This window comes from Rhinopithecus bieti, unplaced genomic scaffold, assembly GCF_001698545.2.
Source record: "Rhinopithecus bieti isolate Rb0 unplaced genomic scaffold, ASM169854v2 scaffold_31787, whole genome shotgun sequence".
NCBI classification, from domain to species: domain Eukaryota; kingdom Metazoa; phylum Chordata; class Mammalia; order Primates; family Cercopithecidae; genus Rhinopithecus; species Rhinopithecus bieti.
Window position 1 is genome coordinate 6,588,868 of NW_016814655.1, and position 12,334 is coordinate 6,601,201.

At 55.9% G+C, this 12,334-nt stretch overlaps 2 protein-coding genes across 8 annotated transcripts in view; both read right to left on the reverse strand.

Annotated features, from left to right (window-relative positions):
• The window catches only part of LZTS2 (leucine zipper tumor suppressor 2), an 11,076-nt gene extending 8,209 nt beyond the window's left edge, over positions 1 to 2,867 (reverse strand). Inside the window, exon 1 of one of the 6 annotated variants that reach the window (XM_017851762.1) lies at positions 2,586 to 2,867. The gene's annotated coding sequence lies outside the window, so the exon portion shown is untranslated. Of the gene's footprint in view, positions 1 to 813; positions 1,213 to 1,403; positions 1,468 to 2,585 lie in introns of those variants that run through there. The other 5 variants (XM_017851756.1, XM_017851759.1, XM_017851757.1 and 2 more) reach the window with 5 other exon arrangements.
• A 2,589-nt stretch (positions 2,868 to 5,456) lies between these two features.
• On the reverse strand, positions 5,457 to 12,298 carry TWNK (twinkle mtDNA helicase). Of its 2 annotated transcripts, none has more exons than XM_017851827.1 (5): positions 10,371 to 12,298; positions 9,939 to 10,179; positions 9,302 to 9,409; positions 8,840 to 8,981; positions 5,457 to 6,664 (listed from the first exon to the last, which is right to left on the reverse strand). In XM_017851827.1, the coding sequence occupies exons 1-5, from the start codon at positions 11,611 to 11,613 to the stop codon at positions 6,344 to 6,346; spliced, it is 2,055 nt and encodes a 684-aa protein (XP_017707316.1). In that variant the 5' UTR covers positions 11,614 to 12,298; the 3' UTR covers positions 5,457 to 6,343. The 2 variants fall into 2 exon arrangements, with proteins under 2 accessions (XP_017707316.1, XP_017707317.1); XM_017851828.1 differs by having other exon boundaries at positions 9,939 to 10,117; positions 10,371 to 10,458.
• Between the last annotated feature and the right edge of the window lie 36 nt (positions 12,299 to 12,334).

Below are 12,334 nucleotides of genomic sequence, written 5' to 3' on the forward strand. Positions count from 1 at the left end.
CAGCCCCGCCCAGTGCGAGTGGGCGGCGCCGTGCGGGGGAGGGTCCGAGGGGCGTCTCCGCCCCGGGACGCGGACACGCGCGGGGACACGCGCAGGCACCGCGTCACGCGAATCCGCCGGGGCGCACGTAGGGGCTGCTCGGCGGCAGTCGGGAGCCCTCCCTCCGACGCCCTGTGACTGCGTGTCCGGCGGCTCGGTTCGGCTCGACGCGGCGGCGCCGGTGGTCACCCTCCGCCCCAGCCGGGGCCCCGGGGCCAGCGGCAGCTGGTCATTGTTCCAGCACAAAGGGCCACGGCGCGGCGGCGGCCGCCCCTCCCCCTTCGCTTCTCCAAGCGAAGCTTCCTTGACACGCTCTCAGCCTCAGAGTCCCAAGCGAGAGAGGTCGACGACCGGCCGTCCCCCACTCTCCGGTGCCGGGGCCCCGCGCCCTAGCGCGAGTCGGAGGCCGAGGCTGGGTCCGCGCCTGCCCCACCAGCGGCGGGTTGGAGGCGGCAACCTGGGCTTCGCAGAGGCGGCGCCACCTGGCGGCCCGCTCGGAGAACACACCCAGCCGCCCCCCACCACGCGGGCCCTGCCCCACTCCCCGGCACCGTGCCCTTTTACCCGCGAACCCAGGCCGGCCTCTGGCGCGGCCCCGTGCTCCCCAGCCTCCCCTCGGGACCGCTTGCTAAGAGAGAGGTCATTTATCGGAGAGGAGCGGCCCCTGGCTCCCCAACAATCACTGGGACAAACCGGTCCAAGCCTACAGCCCAAACCTACACGAGCCTCACGGCAGACAACATTCCACTTTCTCAGGGTCGCAAATATTCTCACCTTCTCGCACACAATACAGTCTCCCTAACACCCACACGACCTTTCCCACATGCAGCCTCACCACGCAGCCACAAGCAGTCTCAGGTGTCACGTGGGTCCGCGTTCCTTCTTTCCATAATCTTCCAGTCCAACTCACACACAGACACGGTGTCACAGGCCTGGTGGGCACAGGCTTCCACAACAATCCGCAGTCCTTCGCACCCAGTCACTGTCTCAAATGCACTTAGTCTCCTAACCATCTTTCACGCATTGACAGCCTCTATTCACAGTCACTCACACAGACAACTTCTTGCACGCCGTGCTTCACAAATATTCTACCGCACAGCCTTTCCCCTAGGGGTCTCGGTGACCCGGTCAGGTCAGCTGATGCCTGCATCCCTGGGCAAAGACAGCGTTTCTCCCCTAACCACCCCCTCCCCCGCAGGGCCGAGGCCTGCCAGAGCTCGCCCGGGCCCCAGGAAGAAGCATCCCCCCCTTCCAGGCCACAGCCCTGGCCAGCTCTCAGCTCTATTTTTAGCTCCATGGACAGGGTTGTTTTTCTTTCTTTTTCCCTGGAAAGGGAAACACAGCCCAGCCACCCTCAGACTCACCCCAGACCCTCAGCCTCACAAGAACAGACTGAGCCCCTCTCCCCAACAGAGCCCCCTCCTCTGGCCTTGCCCTGATCCCTGCCTCCTGGGGCACCGAAAGCCTCCTCCTCTTTCTGGCAGCCTGCCCAGCTCAGGCGGCAGCTGGGCTCAGCGTGTGTGTAGGGGTAGGGGGTGGGGCGGGAAGAAGGCATCGAGCTACTGCCCACTCCCTCATTCCCTGGGGGGAGGGGCTCGTCCTCCTTTTTCTAGGGGCTAGGCCCACTCTCGTATTGAGGGGGCGTTTACACTCATGCATTTTCTGGGGGGGAGGAGACTCCGACTCCCGCAAGGAGTGGAGGTGAGGGTAGGAAGGGGACCCGCAGGCGCTCAGGCAGCTGCTCTCTGGGCTGGCGGGAATAGGCGGGGGCAGCTGTCCACTGCCATCAAGGGCCTGTCTCCGAAACCTTCGGGAATGCAGATATCAAGAATGTGCTGGGGGAACGACGTACAGGAGCTCGAGTTAACCCCAGCCCTGCCCAGCAGCCCGGCTCCGCCCCGGCTCCAGGGGGCGCTGTGCTCCGGTTCCTGAGAGAGGGCTTATCCCCGCTCCAGGCGGAGAATGGAACGCCGTCCGGCCTGGAACCAAGCAAACGCGCCTCGTGGTGGGGTGGGGTGGGGTGGGGTGGGGTTCCCGCCCCGTGGTGGGGTTGGGGGCACAGGCCACTGGTCTGCGGAGCTGTCACGTGCCTGGCGCCTGTTTACGTCTTGGTCTTCACCTGCGGGCGGCCAGGAAGCAGGAACCTCCGGGTGCGTCCCACCCGGCCCGCCCCCGTCGGCGGTCACGGGGCTGCCCCTTTCCCGCACCCAATACGCGACCGCAGAGTGCCCTGCCCGCTGTGGGTCCGCGCGGGCTGATTGGCGCTGTCCCTGGGAGTGCAAGGGTAGAAAACTAGGCGCGTCCTTTCCGACTGCATGTGTGTTCGCGTGTCCCAAGTGCGGGCGTGGGTCTGTGCACGAGTGTGTGGGGCCCGTCGGCGTGCGTTTTCGTGTCGCTTCCCTGTTCGGACTCTTCGCGGGTGACCCACCAAGTGCGGACCCCCCTCCTCACCCCACTCCTAGCTTCCCCAGAAGCGGAAAGTTCGTTCAGGAGCGGGGATGTGCGGGAAGCAGGAGTTCCTGCACCTCCGCGGCCCCACCACTCACCCAGCGCCACCTGTGCCTCGGCTCCAGCTCCGGCCCCGCTCCTGCTCCAGCGCGCCCACCTCCTCGCCGCGACAACGCCGGCTCCCTAGCCCGTTCCGAACTCTGGGCTCCGAACTCTGGGCTCCGGGTTCCCGGCTCCCGGCTCCCGGCTCCCGGCTCCCGGCTCCCGGCTCCCGGCTCCCGGCTCCGGGCGCCCGCCTGGCCTGACCTGGTGGGGCGGGGCGGGGCGGCTCAGGCCGCGCCCCCCCACCCAGGGAGGGGAGTGGTCTGCCCCGCACTCCACCAACAGCCTACCCAGTTCCCAGCCCCACAGGGACTCGACGGTGGCCGAGGCTGCCCCTCTGGCCTCCGACTTCCCAGTTTACTGGATTTGGTTTTGACCTGGGGAAGGGGCGAGCATCTCGTGACCGATAATTCGACTACCTGGCTGCCTTAAACTAAGCTGCCTATAGAACTTGACTCTGCCACCCTCCCTGCTCCGTTGGGAGCCCAATCGGGTCCACTCTTGGCCCAATCTCCAAATATAGGGAAAACCCCTGGGAAGCAGACAAAGAAGGCTCGAGTTTCACCAGAGCAGCTCCCACCTGCCCCCACCATGCAGACACCTCAGCGTGGGGCTGCCCAAGCAGAACCAGCACAGCCCCCTCCCTAGAGTAGGTGTCAGCCCAGGTGAGCAGGCCTGCCAGTTCTGACCCCCCACGGGACATGGCTGGGCTTCTCTTAGACTCATAGTCCTACCCACAGGCACAAACAGGAAGTTGGCCTGTATTGCAGGGAGGCCCCAAGGGCTCCCTCCCGCCAGGGCACTCAAGGCAGCAGTGGGAAGATCTTTAGGTATCTGGGCCATATGGGCTGCTGGAGACCTCGGTGAGTTGTTGTTTTTTGAGACGGAGTCCCGCTCTGTCGCCCTGGCTGGAATGCAGCGGCGCGATCTTGGCTCATTGCAACTTCAGCTTCCAAGGTTCAAGTAATTCTCCTGCCTCAGCCTCCAGAGCAGCTGGGACTAGAGGCGTGCGCCACCACGCCCGGTTAATTTTTGTATTTTTAGTAGAGACGGGGTTTCACCATATTGGCCAGGCTGGTCTCGAACTCCTGACCTCGTGATCCACCTGCCTCGGCCTCCAAAAGTGCTGGGATTACAGGCGTGAGCCACCACACCCGGCCGAGCTGTTTCTTATTAAACCCATCTATAGCAGAGAGGAAGCTGCTGGAGGACCAAAGCTGCCCCCTCATAGCCAAGTGTGACATACACTATCAATTTGAGGACAAGACTGTAGATCCAACTGGACCCAGCTTAGCTAGGCCTTTCCTGAGTTCTCAGGGAAATTCTTTTGAATTTTTTTTTTCTTCCCAATCCACTGAACCTGTGAGTCAGGGAGATTCTTAACATCCAGTTGGGTGTAGGCAGACCAGTCCTATCCCAGGGAATCTGCACAGGCCCTAGGGACCCCCCCACTGCTTTCTAGAATCCAGGAATCTGAACAGACTAGGCCCGATCATGATGTGGGTGTTTAAGGCAGGTATGGAGTAGAATGTGTTTGTGCAGGGAGTGGGGCTGGGGAAGAGTATTAGCTTCCCCTCCCCCTCATCATTCTGGTTTGTGCTGTGTGGGGATGTCTACTAGAAGGGTGGGGCAAGACAGACAAGTCTGTATCCCTCTATCCCCAGTTCACAGAGACCTCACAAAGGTCCCCTACTGGAAACCCCTAAAGGATCTCCTGAGTACCCACCAGGCATTCTAGGGAGACAGGAACGTGGAACCCACATCCTTACAGGTAGGACTCATCTGGTATTGTGCCTCTGGAAGGCATGGCTGCTGTTCAGTGTTACAGACTCTGGATGAAGCCTAGACCAGTCAACGGCTGGGAATGATTACCGCGGGATTAGGGAAGCCTGGCTCCAGCCAGTCTGGGAGAGACCCCCAAGAAGGGAGGCCCTGGAGGAGCTCTCCCCACCCCCCAGGTTCTTCCTCACAGAGAGCAGCTTTCCAGCAGCCTTGCTCTGGATGTTTCAGGAGACATTTGTGGCCAGAGTTCTCACACTCCAGAGACCACAGACCCCTCCACCAGTCCCAGAAGCCCCTTCATAAGTTGAAAGGAACAGCCTGACAAAGCAGCTCTGCATCCAAAGGGAGCAGGAAACCTTCCCCCAACCCTTACAAAAGGATTCTCCCCAGCCCCCTCAGAACATCTTGCATTCTCACGACTCTTTTAGGGAAATCCAAAGGGAAACTAGGACTTTTGGATATCAGAGGACAAGAGATGAGGTGTCATCATTTAGGAATACTTCTGACAGTCCCTCTGAATCACCTATTTTACAGTCTCCTCCAGGGTTTGTTAAAAATGAGGATTACTGTACCCCTCCTCAAATCTCCAGAATGAGAAACGTATGTGGTGGAGGATGGGGGGAGAATGGGGCCTAGGTTCTGCATTTTTCACAAGTCCCCAGGAGTTCTGGCACATATTAACATATGAGAAACATGGAAAGGGTACAGGAGGGAGAAGGATGGGGGGTGGACAGAATATGTTGAGTCCACTTGAGAGGTGAGTGGCTCACATCACAGAGGAATGGCCAGTCAGGCAGGGCCTAGGCATGTGGCCCAGTGATTGAGTACCTGTGCCAGTAATCACTCAAGATCCTCAGGGAAGTTAGGTATGAGGACAGACCATTTTGTCTTCCCTAGGTCAAGAAGAGATGTAAAGGGGAGGTAGGGTGTTAAGGCCCTTTAATGTCCCTGCTTCCTTGGGAGCCCACTGCTCAAAGGCTGCAAACGGTGGGAGGGACCCGTCCATTCCCAATCCCCAGAGGGAAATTCAGCTACAGACTGGGGAGACACCTGGTGGATGAATAAGAAAAAGCACAGAAACAAAGGCAATGGAAAAATTTTTTAGTAAAACTGGAAAAGGCTCTACAAAATGTCCTAACTCCAGCTGTCTTGAGGCAGCACACAATAGCATCAGTGTCTAGGTGGCAGGCACTCCGGGCTGACAGCTTCCTCCCATGGCTCTATGGCCAAGCAACCCAGCCCGAGGCAGCTCCCACCCGTGAGGCCCTGGTATTGCAGGCCTAAGCACCTAGGATCCAATTCTAGTACATGCCACCTCATGGCAGGCTCTACAAAGTGGGGAGCAGAGGGGCTTGGTACCCACTGTATCGCCCTTTGACTCTGCAAGCCTAGGCTGGAGTTTTGCATGAAGTCCCCGACTCCCCTGAAGGTTCAGGGGGCCTGACCTTACTGCCTTGAATCTGACCTGCTCATTCCTACCTCAGGGCTTGGATTTCCTTTTCTCTGCCTGGGTCCCCTTCTCCGGATGTTCATGGGGCTCTCTCCTTCTAGTTGTTTAGGCCCCAACTCACACGCCCTCGGCTCAGTCACCTTTTCAGACCACTTATCTACACTAACCTGCCAGCAGTCTATCGCATTTCTATTTTCTTTACAGCATTCTTCACTAACTAAAACTAGGTTTTCTGCTTATTTGTTCATTGCTTGCTTGTCTCTTCTACCAGAATGCATGGGGGGAGACCTTTCTCTCTTTTCAGTGCTGTATATACAGGACCTCAAAGAAAGCCTGAGAAACACAGTAGTTTCTCAGTAGTCTGCTACATTGAATTTTCTCACTATAGAAACCAGCTCTAGGTTAGGCCCCTCAGACTGAGAAGGGCACACAGCTCAGGACCACAGGATAGAGGAGCCCTCAGAGTTTTATGCTCCAGCCTGTCCTATCAGGCTCATTTCAGTGAGCAGCTCTGCACGGCCTTCACTTTGAACGCTTAGAGGTATTTGGCTGGTTGGCAGTGGGGGCCTGGCCTGAGCAAATCTCAGATTTCTGTGGTGTAGCCCCCTTTTTGCCAGAAGAGGGCTTTTTGGCCACTGGTCCAGTGTCATCCTTGATCTTCTTGAGCCGGGCCTTGTTCTTTGGTGGAATGGAGAAGGTGAGGGAGTTCTTGTTGAACTCAAGTGGGAAGACACCTACATCTCCATCAAAGCGGTTCTTGGACACCTGCAGATACCGTTTCCCTGGCCCAGTTACCAGCTTCTTGTCCTGCAGGATCAGAACATTGTCTGCTTCCTGGCTTGCCTGGGGAACGGGGTGGGACAGAAGGAAGAAAGCAGGAGTAAGAAAACATGAGCAAAGCAGAAAGGAAGGCTGACAGGGCAGGGAGAAGTGATTAAGAATGGGGAGAGGGGCTGGTCACAGTGGCTCACGCCTGTAATCCCAACACTTTGGGAGGCCGAGGTGGGCAGATCACCATTTCAGGAGATCGAGACCATCCTGGCTAACACGGTGAAACCCCATCTCTACTAAAAATACAAAAAATTAGCCGGGTGCGGTGGCACACGCCTGTAGTCCCAGCTACTCGGGAGGCTGAGGCAGGAGAATCACTTGAATCCGGGAGGCAGAGGTTGCAGTGAGCCAAGATTGTGCCACTGCACTCCAGCCTGGGCAACAGAGCGAGACTGTCTCAAAAAAAAAAAAAAGAATGGAGAGGGAAAGGGAAAAGTACTTCCCCCCATGACCAAAGGTCTTTGAACTACTGACCACGATGCTGGGGCCACTCAAATCTTTCACTTCCCTGACAAGCTTGCTGCTGTTTCAGACGCTGCCTGTGCTGTTCCCTCTCCTTCTCCACAGTGGGCCACCCAACTCAGCCTCAGCTTCTTCTCATTTAGGTCTCGGTCTAAATGTCACATCTCATGAAGGAGACCGTTCTTTTTTAGTTTTTTTTTTTTTTTTTTTTTTTTTTTTTTTTTTTTTAAAGGCAGAGTCTCAGCCAGGCGCAGTGGCTTATGCCTGTAATCCAGCACTTTGGGAGGCCAAGGTGGGCGGATCACAACGTCAAGAGATCAAGACCATCCTGGCTAACACGGTGAAACTCCATCTGTACTAAAAAATACAAAAAATTAGCTGGGCGTGGTGGCACGTGCCAGTAGTCCCAGTTACTTGGGAGGCTGAGGCAGGAGTCTTGCTTGAAACTGGAGCTTGCAGTGAGCCGAGATTGTGCCACTGCACTCCAGCCTAGGCGACAGAGTGAGACTCCATCTCAAAAAAAAAAAGACAAGGTCTCACTCTGCTGCCCAGGTTGGAGTGGAGTGCAGTGGCGTGAGCACAGCTCACCACAGCCTCAATCTCCCAGGCTCAAGCAATCCTCCCACCTCAGCCTCCTGAGTAGCTGGGACCACAGGTGCATGCTACCATGCCCAGCTAATTTTCAAATATATATATATATATATGCGTGTGTGTGTGTGTGTGTATTTTGAGATGGAGTCTCACTCTGTCACCCAGGATGGAGTGCAGTGGCGCGATCTCCTCTCACTGCAAGCTCCGCCTCCTGGGTTCACGCCATTCTCCTGCCTCAGCCTCCCAAGTAGCTGGAACTACAGGTGCCCGCCACCACACCCGGCTAATTTTTTTTTTGTATTTTTAGTAGAGAAGGGGTTTCACCGTGTTAGCCAGGATGGTCTCAATCTCCTGACCTGGTGATCCACCCACCTTGGCCTCCCAAAGTGCTGGGATTACAAGCGTTAGCCACTGCGCCTGGCCAATTTTCAAGTATTTTTGTAGAAACAGGGTCTCACTACATTGCTCAGATTGCCAAACTCCTGGGCCCCAGCAATCCTCCTGCCTCAGCCTTCCAAAGCGTTGGGATTACAGACGTAAGCCACTGTACCCTGCCATTTTTCCACTTCTACATTACTCTCTTTCCCAGCTCCATGTTTGTTCCATCATGGCACATGATTTGTGCTCCTTGCTCTGAATTCCCTGTGCCCAGCCTAGGTCTCGTATGTAATAGGCATTCACTAGAAGCTCCAGGATTGGGCTGGTCCTGATGCCCAGAAGGCCCTCCCATTTACCTGATCATCTAATACCCATTGTCTACCAAACCTCAACCCAACCTTTGTTGTCACCTTCTCTGGGAAGTCTCCCAGATGTCCCAGGCTGACTCAGACATCTCTTCTCTTTGCTCTCCAAATACTTGTGCTGCCTATCATAGCTCTTATCATATTGAATTGCAATCACTGTGTTACTGTTTCCCACAGGAGAGGATGTGAGCTCCTGGAGGGCAAGGAGAGCAAAGAACTATGAGTGTCTGTATTTCCAGCACACATATTCCTCACGTCATGGCCCCAGAGACATTGCCTCCTGTCTGTTCCAGATGGACAGTCAAGATGATTAAGGCTGAATAAGGGCTGTCCCTGGTCACACCTATCCACTCTACTTTCCAAAGCTTGAGCTCCTCTAAAGGCCACTCACTTTGGCTGAGCCAAAAATGGATGCTGTCTGTAGTTCCTTGTCATCATCCTCTTTCCGGGGGTGAATGACCAGCGTCACATGGCAGTTATTGTCTGTCGCAAACTTCCGAAAGACCCCGACGATGTAGTCCTGAGCTGCGATCCTACCCCCACCCCAACAACACAAAGAGCTTATTAGACACCGAAGGACAAGAACATACACATATTCTTGATTCATTCACATCTCCCCACAAACTACCACAATCCACTCCACCTCCCTCTACCCAAGGACTCACACTCAGATCCCTGTCCATACATCCTGCTGCCATACCCCACACCTCCATATGATACACATGGGGGTGGTACGTGCCTGCACACATCTCAGAAAATAAGAGAGCACAGCGTGTGTGCCTAGAGGCCAGCTGCCTGAGAAGTATGTGTGGTATGTCCAAGCGGGCTCAAGCTAGACAAGAGAGGATGTCACCTGTCTGTGGACAGCTGCTCGTGACCCATCATGAACTGCAGGTTGTCGATGACCACATGACAAATGTCATAGACGTAGACTGCATGTTGCATTGTATCTATTACAGTCCTGGGAAGAGGAAAGGCAAGGAATTTGACATTTGTCTCTAGACCACCCCAGGCAGAGGAACTAACATCCTGAAAACTCTTGGCTGCCTCCTCTGCCCTTCTATTATTATTATTATTATTTGAGACAGGGTCTTGCTCTGTAGCCCAGGCTGGAGTGCAGTGCTGTGATCACAGCTCACTGCAGCCGCAACCTACTAGGCTCAAGTGAGCCTCTTACTTTAGCCTCCTGAGTAGCTGGGACTACAGGCATATGCCACCACCATGCCCAGCCTAATTTTTTAAAATTTTTTTATGGGGGGGGTCTCCCTATATGGCCCAGGTTGGTCTCAAATTCCTGGGCTCAAGTGATCCTCCCAAAGTGCTGGGATTACAGGCATAAGCCACTGTGCCCAGCCCTGCCCTCATTCTTCGAAAAACTCGAAACCTAAGGAGATGGGGGAGTTCCTACTGGAGCTGGAAAAGAAACCAAAGGTTCCTGAGTGCTGGGATATGTCTGGGAAAGCAAAGTGGCTGGAGTCTGGGAGTCTCACCTGATGCTCTGCTGTCCATGGAAAGTCATGAAATAGAGGGGCAGGTCCTCAAAGCGGTCAGCCCAGTGATCGTATTTGTCCAGTTGATCTTCCAGCCGCCCCTCGGCAAACTGTGTAAGCATGACCCGGGCTAGTCTCACATTACTGATCTCGAAGCTACCCCACAGTGTGTTCACCCCCTGGGAACACAAATCCAGGGCATACTCACTGATGAATGTCGTCTTTCCACTGCCTGTTGGCCCTGCAGTGGGGTGGAACAGACTTGGGTGAGGGAGGAAGTCCTACCCTTGAAACCAAGACATTGGTCAGGGCTTTAAAATTGTGGGGAGGGGGCAAACCTTCTTTTCAACATTGTCATGGCCCAAACCCACTTGCTTTTGTCACCTGATCTTCTGCCCCTTTACTCTAAGTAGTGATTTCTCAAAGGGTTACCTGTGAAGACCGTCAGTTCACCCTTTCGATGTCCCTTCAAGATACGATTGAGGTCTGGGAAGCGGCTCCAGCGGAGGCCAGCTGTTTGCTCCACATTTGACAGTTCTCCTAGCACCTCCTCCCGAAGCTGCCGGAAAGACACGATGGACTTGTGCCAGGCAGGCAGGGCGGTACGAAGAATACGAGAAAGATTGAAGCCTCTGTTCAGGGCCTCCAGGGGACGGGGCTGCTGGTCACCTGGCCGCACCAAGAAGCATCGTTTGGGGTTCAGTTTTCGTGCAAACAACTTGGCCGCTTCCCAGGACCGAAGGTCATCCCCCAACCAGAATACAATCCGCCGGAACTGTTCCAGGTAAGGGAGTAAGGAAGGGGGTAAACAGGTCGTTCCTCGGGGTAGAGTAAGGGTAGGCAGCCCCGTGGACTGGTTCAAGGCCAGGCTGTCAAGCTCACGACTGGTCAGTACCACCTCAGCATCTCTACGACTAATCAGTGGTAATCCAAACAGATTGTGGTAGGCACTGGGTCGGGGAATAGTGGTTTCCTCATAGCTCACTCCATCCCCCTGGCATTTAGCCTCTAGTAGCTTCAGGCCTCGTAATCCTGAGCCACCAGGGGAGAACCAAGGGAAGACAAGACTGCGAGCAGGTCGCAGATATCGCACACTGAAACGCTTGAGTGTGTCATCTGTAACCTTGGTAAGGCCAAACATTGTATCAGCCAGCTGAACCTCTTTCTGATCAGGCAGCTCCCAGAGAGGTACTGCTCGGTTCCAGATCCTCCGGACCTCCTCGCTGTCCTCAAATTCTGGAGCCTTACTAAGCAGAAGCCCCTCCTCGGCCCCATCCCCTCGCCCCTCCACGCTGGCCTGGAAGTCTTCCCAGCTCCCCTCTGCTAGGCTGGTCATGCAGAGAAAGCGGCCTGTGGTCTTGTCAATGAAGAGGCTGAAGGAAGTGGTAACACCAGTCTGGTCTTTGAGCTGCGAAGACTCTGCAAAGGGGCTCGGTGCCCGCAGGCAACTGTGGCCATCCTGGAAGGGGATCCCATGCCCCCGCAAATACTGGCGGATTTCGGTTGCAGTTACAGGCAACACTGGCATCTCCAAGGCTTGGAGAGTCTCCTTCCCATACCTTCTGCGAGGAGGGCCTGGGGCCAAGTTTCGGGGCAGGCCCCTCCGACCCATCCACTCCCCACGCAGGGGTAGCAAGATACGGAGGGGGTGCCCACCTCTGAGGAGGACCCACATTCCTAGCCAAATGTAGGAAGTCACTACTTGAAATGCCTTAGGTGCCTGGTTAGCGTGCCTTCACTAGACCAGACTCTATGGATACCCCACGCAGCACTCTGCAGAGCTCACTCTAGGTGCCTTCTTTCTCTCCATGAATTTCTCCTCTTCAACCCCTCTACCCTGCTGCTTAACACATATGCCCATCTACACGACCCTTTCACGTCCACGTCCTTCTACAATGGCTCCCTCACTTCTGTGGTCCGTTACAGGTTCTCTCCACCACCTCACCTCTATGACCCTCTACACAGTTCCTCACTGATACAGTTTCTCTGCATCATCTTCTCACCTCTACTGCCCCTCCACAGCATCTCCTCGTCGTCCTCATTTCTATAGCCACCTGCATCCTTTTTATAGTCCCTTTGCCCTGGACCCCGACTACAGACCCTCTTCCCCTGCTCCTTCCCCTCACTGGGATCTCAACACAGCGAGAGCACCCAGCACGACTCCCGCCAATCCTCGGGCCCAAAGGAATGCCTGTCTCTATCCTCCCCCGTGTCTTCACTCCGCTCTACTACTCCGAGCTCCGCCGCGCCGGTCCCCGGCCCCGGGTTACCACTCTTGTCTCTCCCACTTAGCCCGCAACGTGAGCCTTCAGCACACGTTGCTCGCCTTGACCTCGGAAGCAAAACTGCGGGAGCGGTCGTCCCGGAAGCGGAAGTCTCGAGGTTTAGTCCCGCCC

What these genes read in the sequence shown, in the direction of transcription:
- TWNK (XM_017851827.1), bottom strand. Translation starts at nt 11,613, where the DNA reads ATGTGGGTCCTCCTCAGAGGTGGGCACCCCCTCCGTATCTTGCTACCC. An exon ending in CATGGACAGCAGAGCATCAG is followed by an intron (nt 9,410 to 9,938) that starts GTGAGACTCCCA and finishes TCCTCTTCCCAG; the next exon opens with GACTGTAATAGATACAATGC. An exon ending in GAGCAGCTGTCCACAGACAG is followed by an intron (nt 8,982 to 9,301) that starts GTGACATCCTCT and finishes GGGTGGGGGTAG; the next exon opens with GATCGCAGCTCAGGACTACA.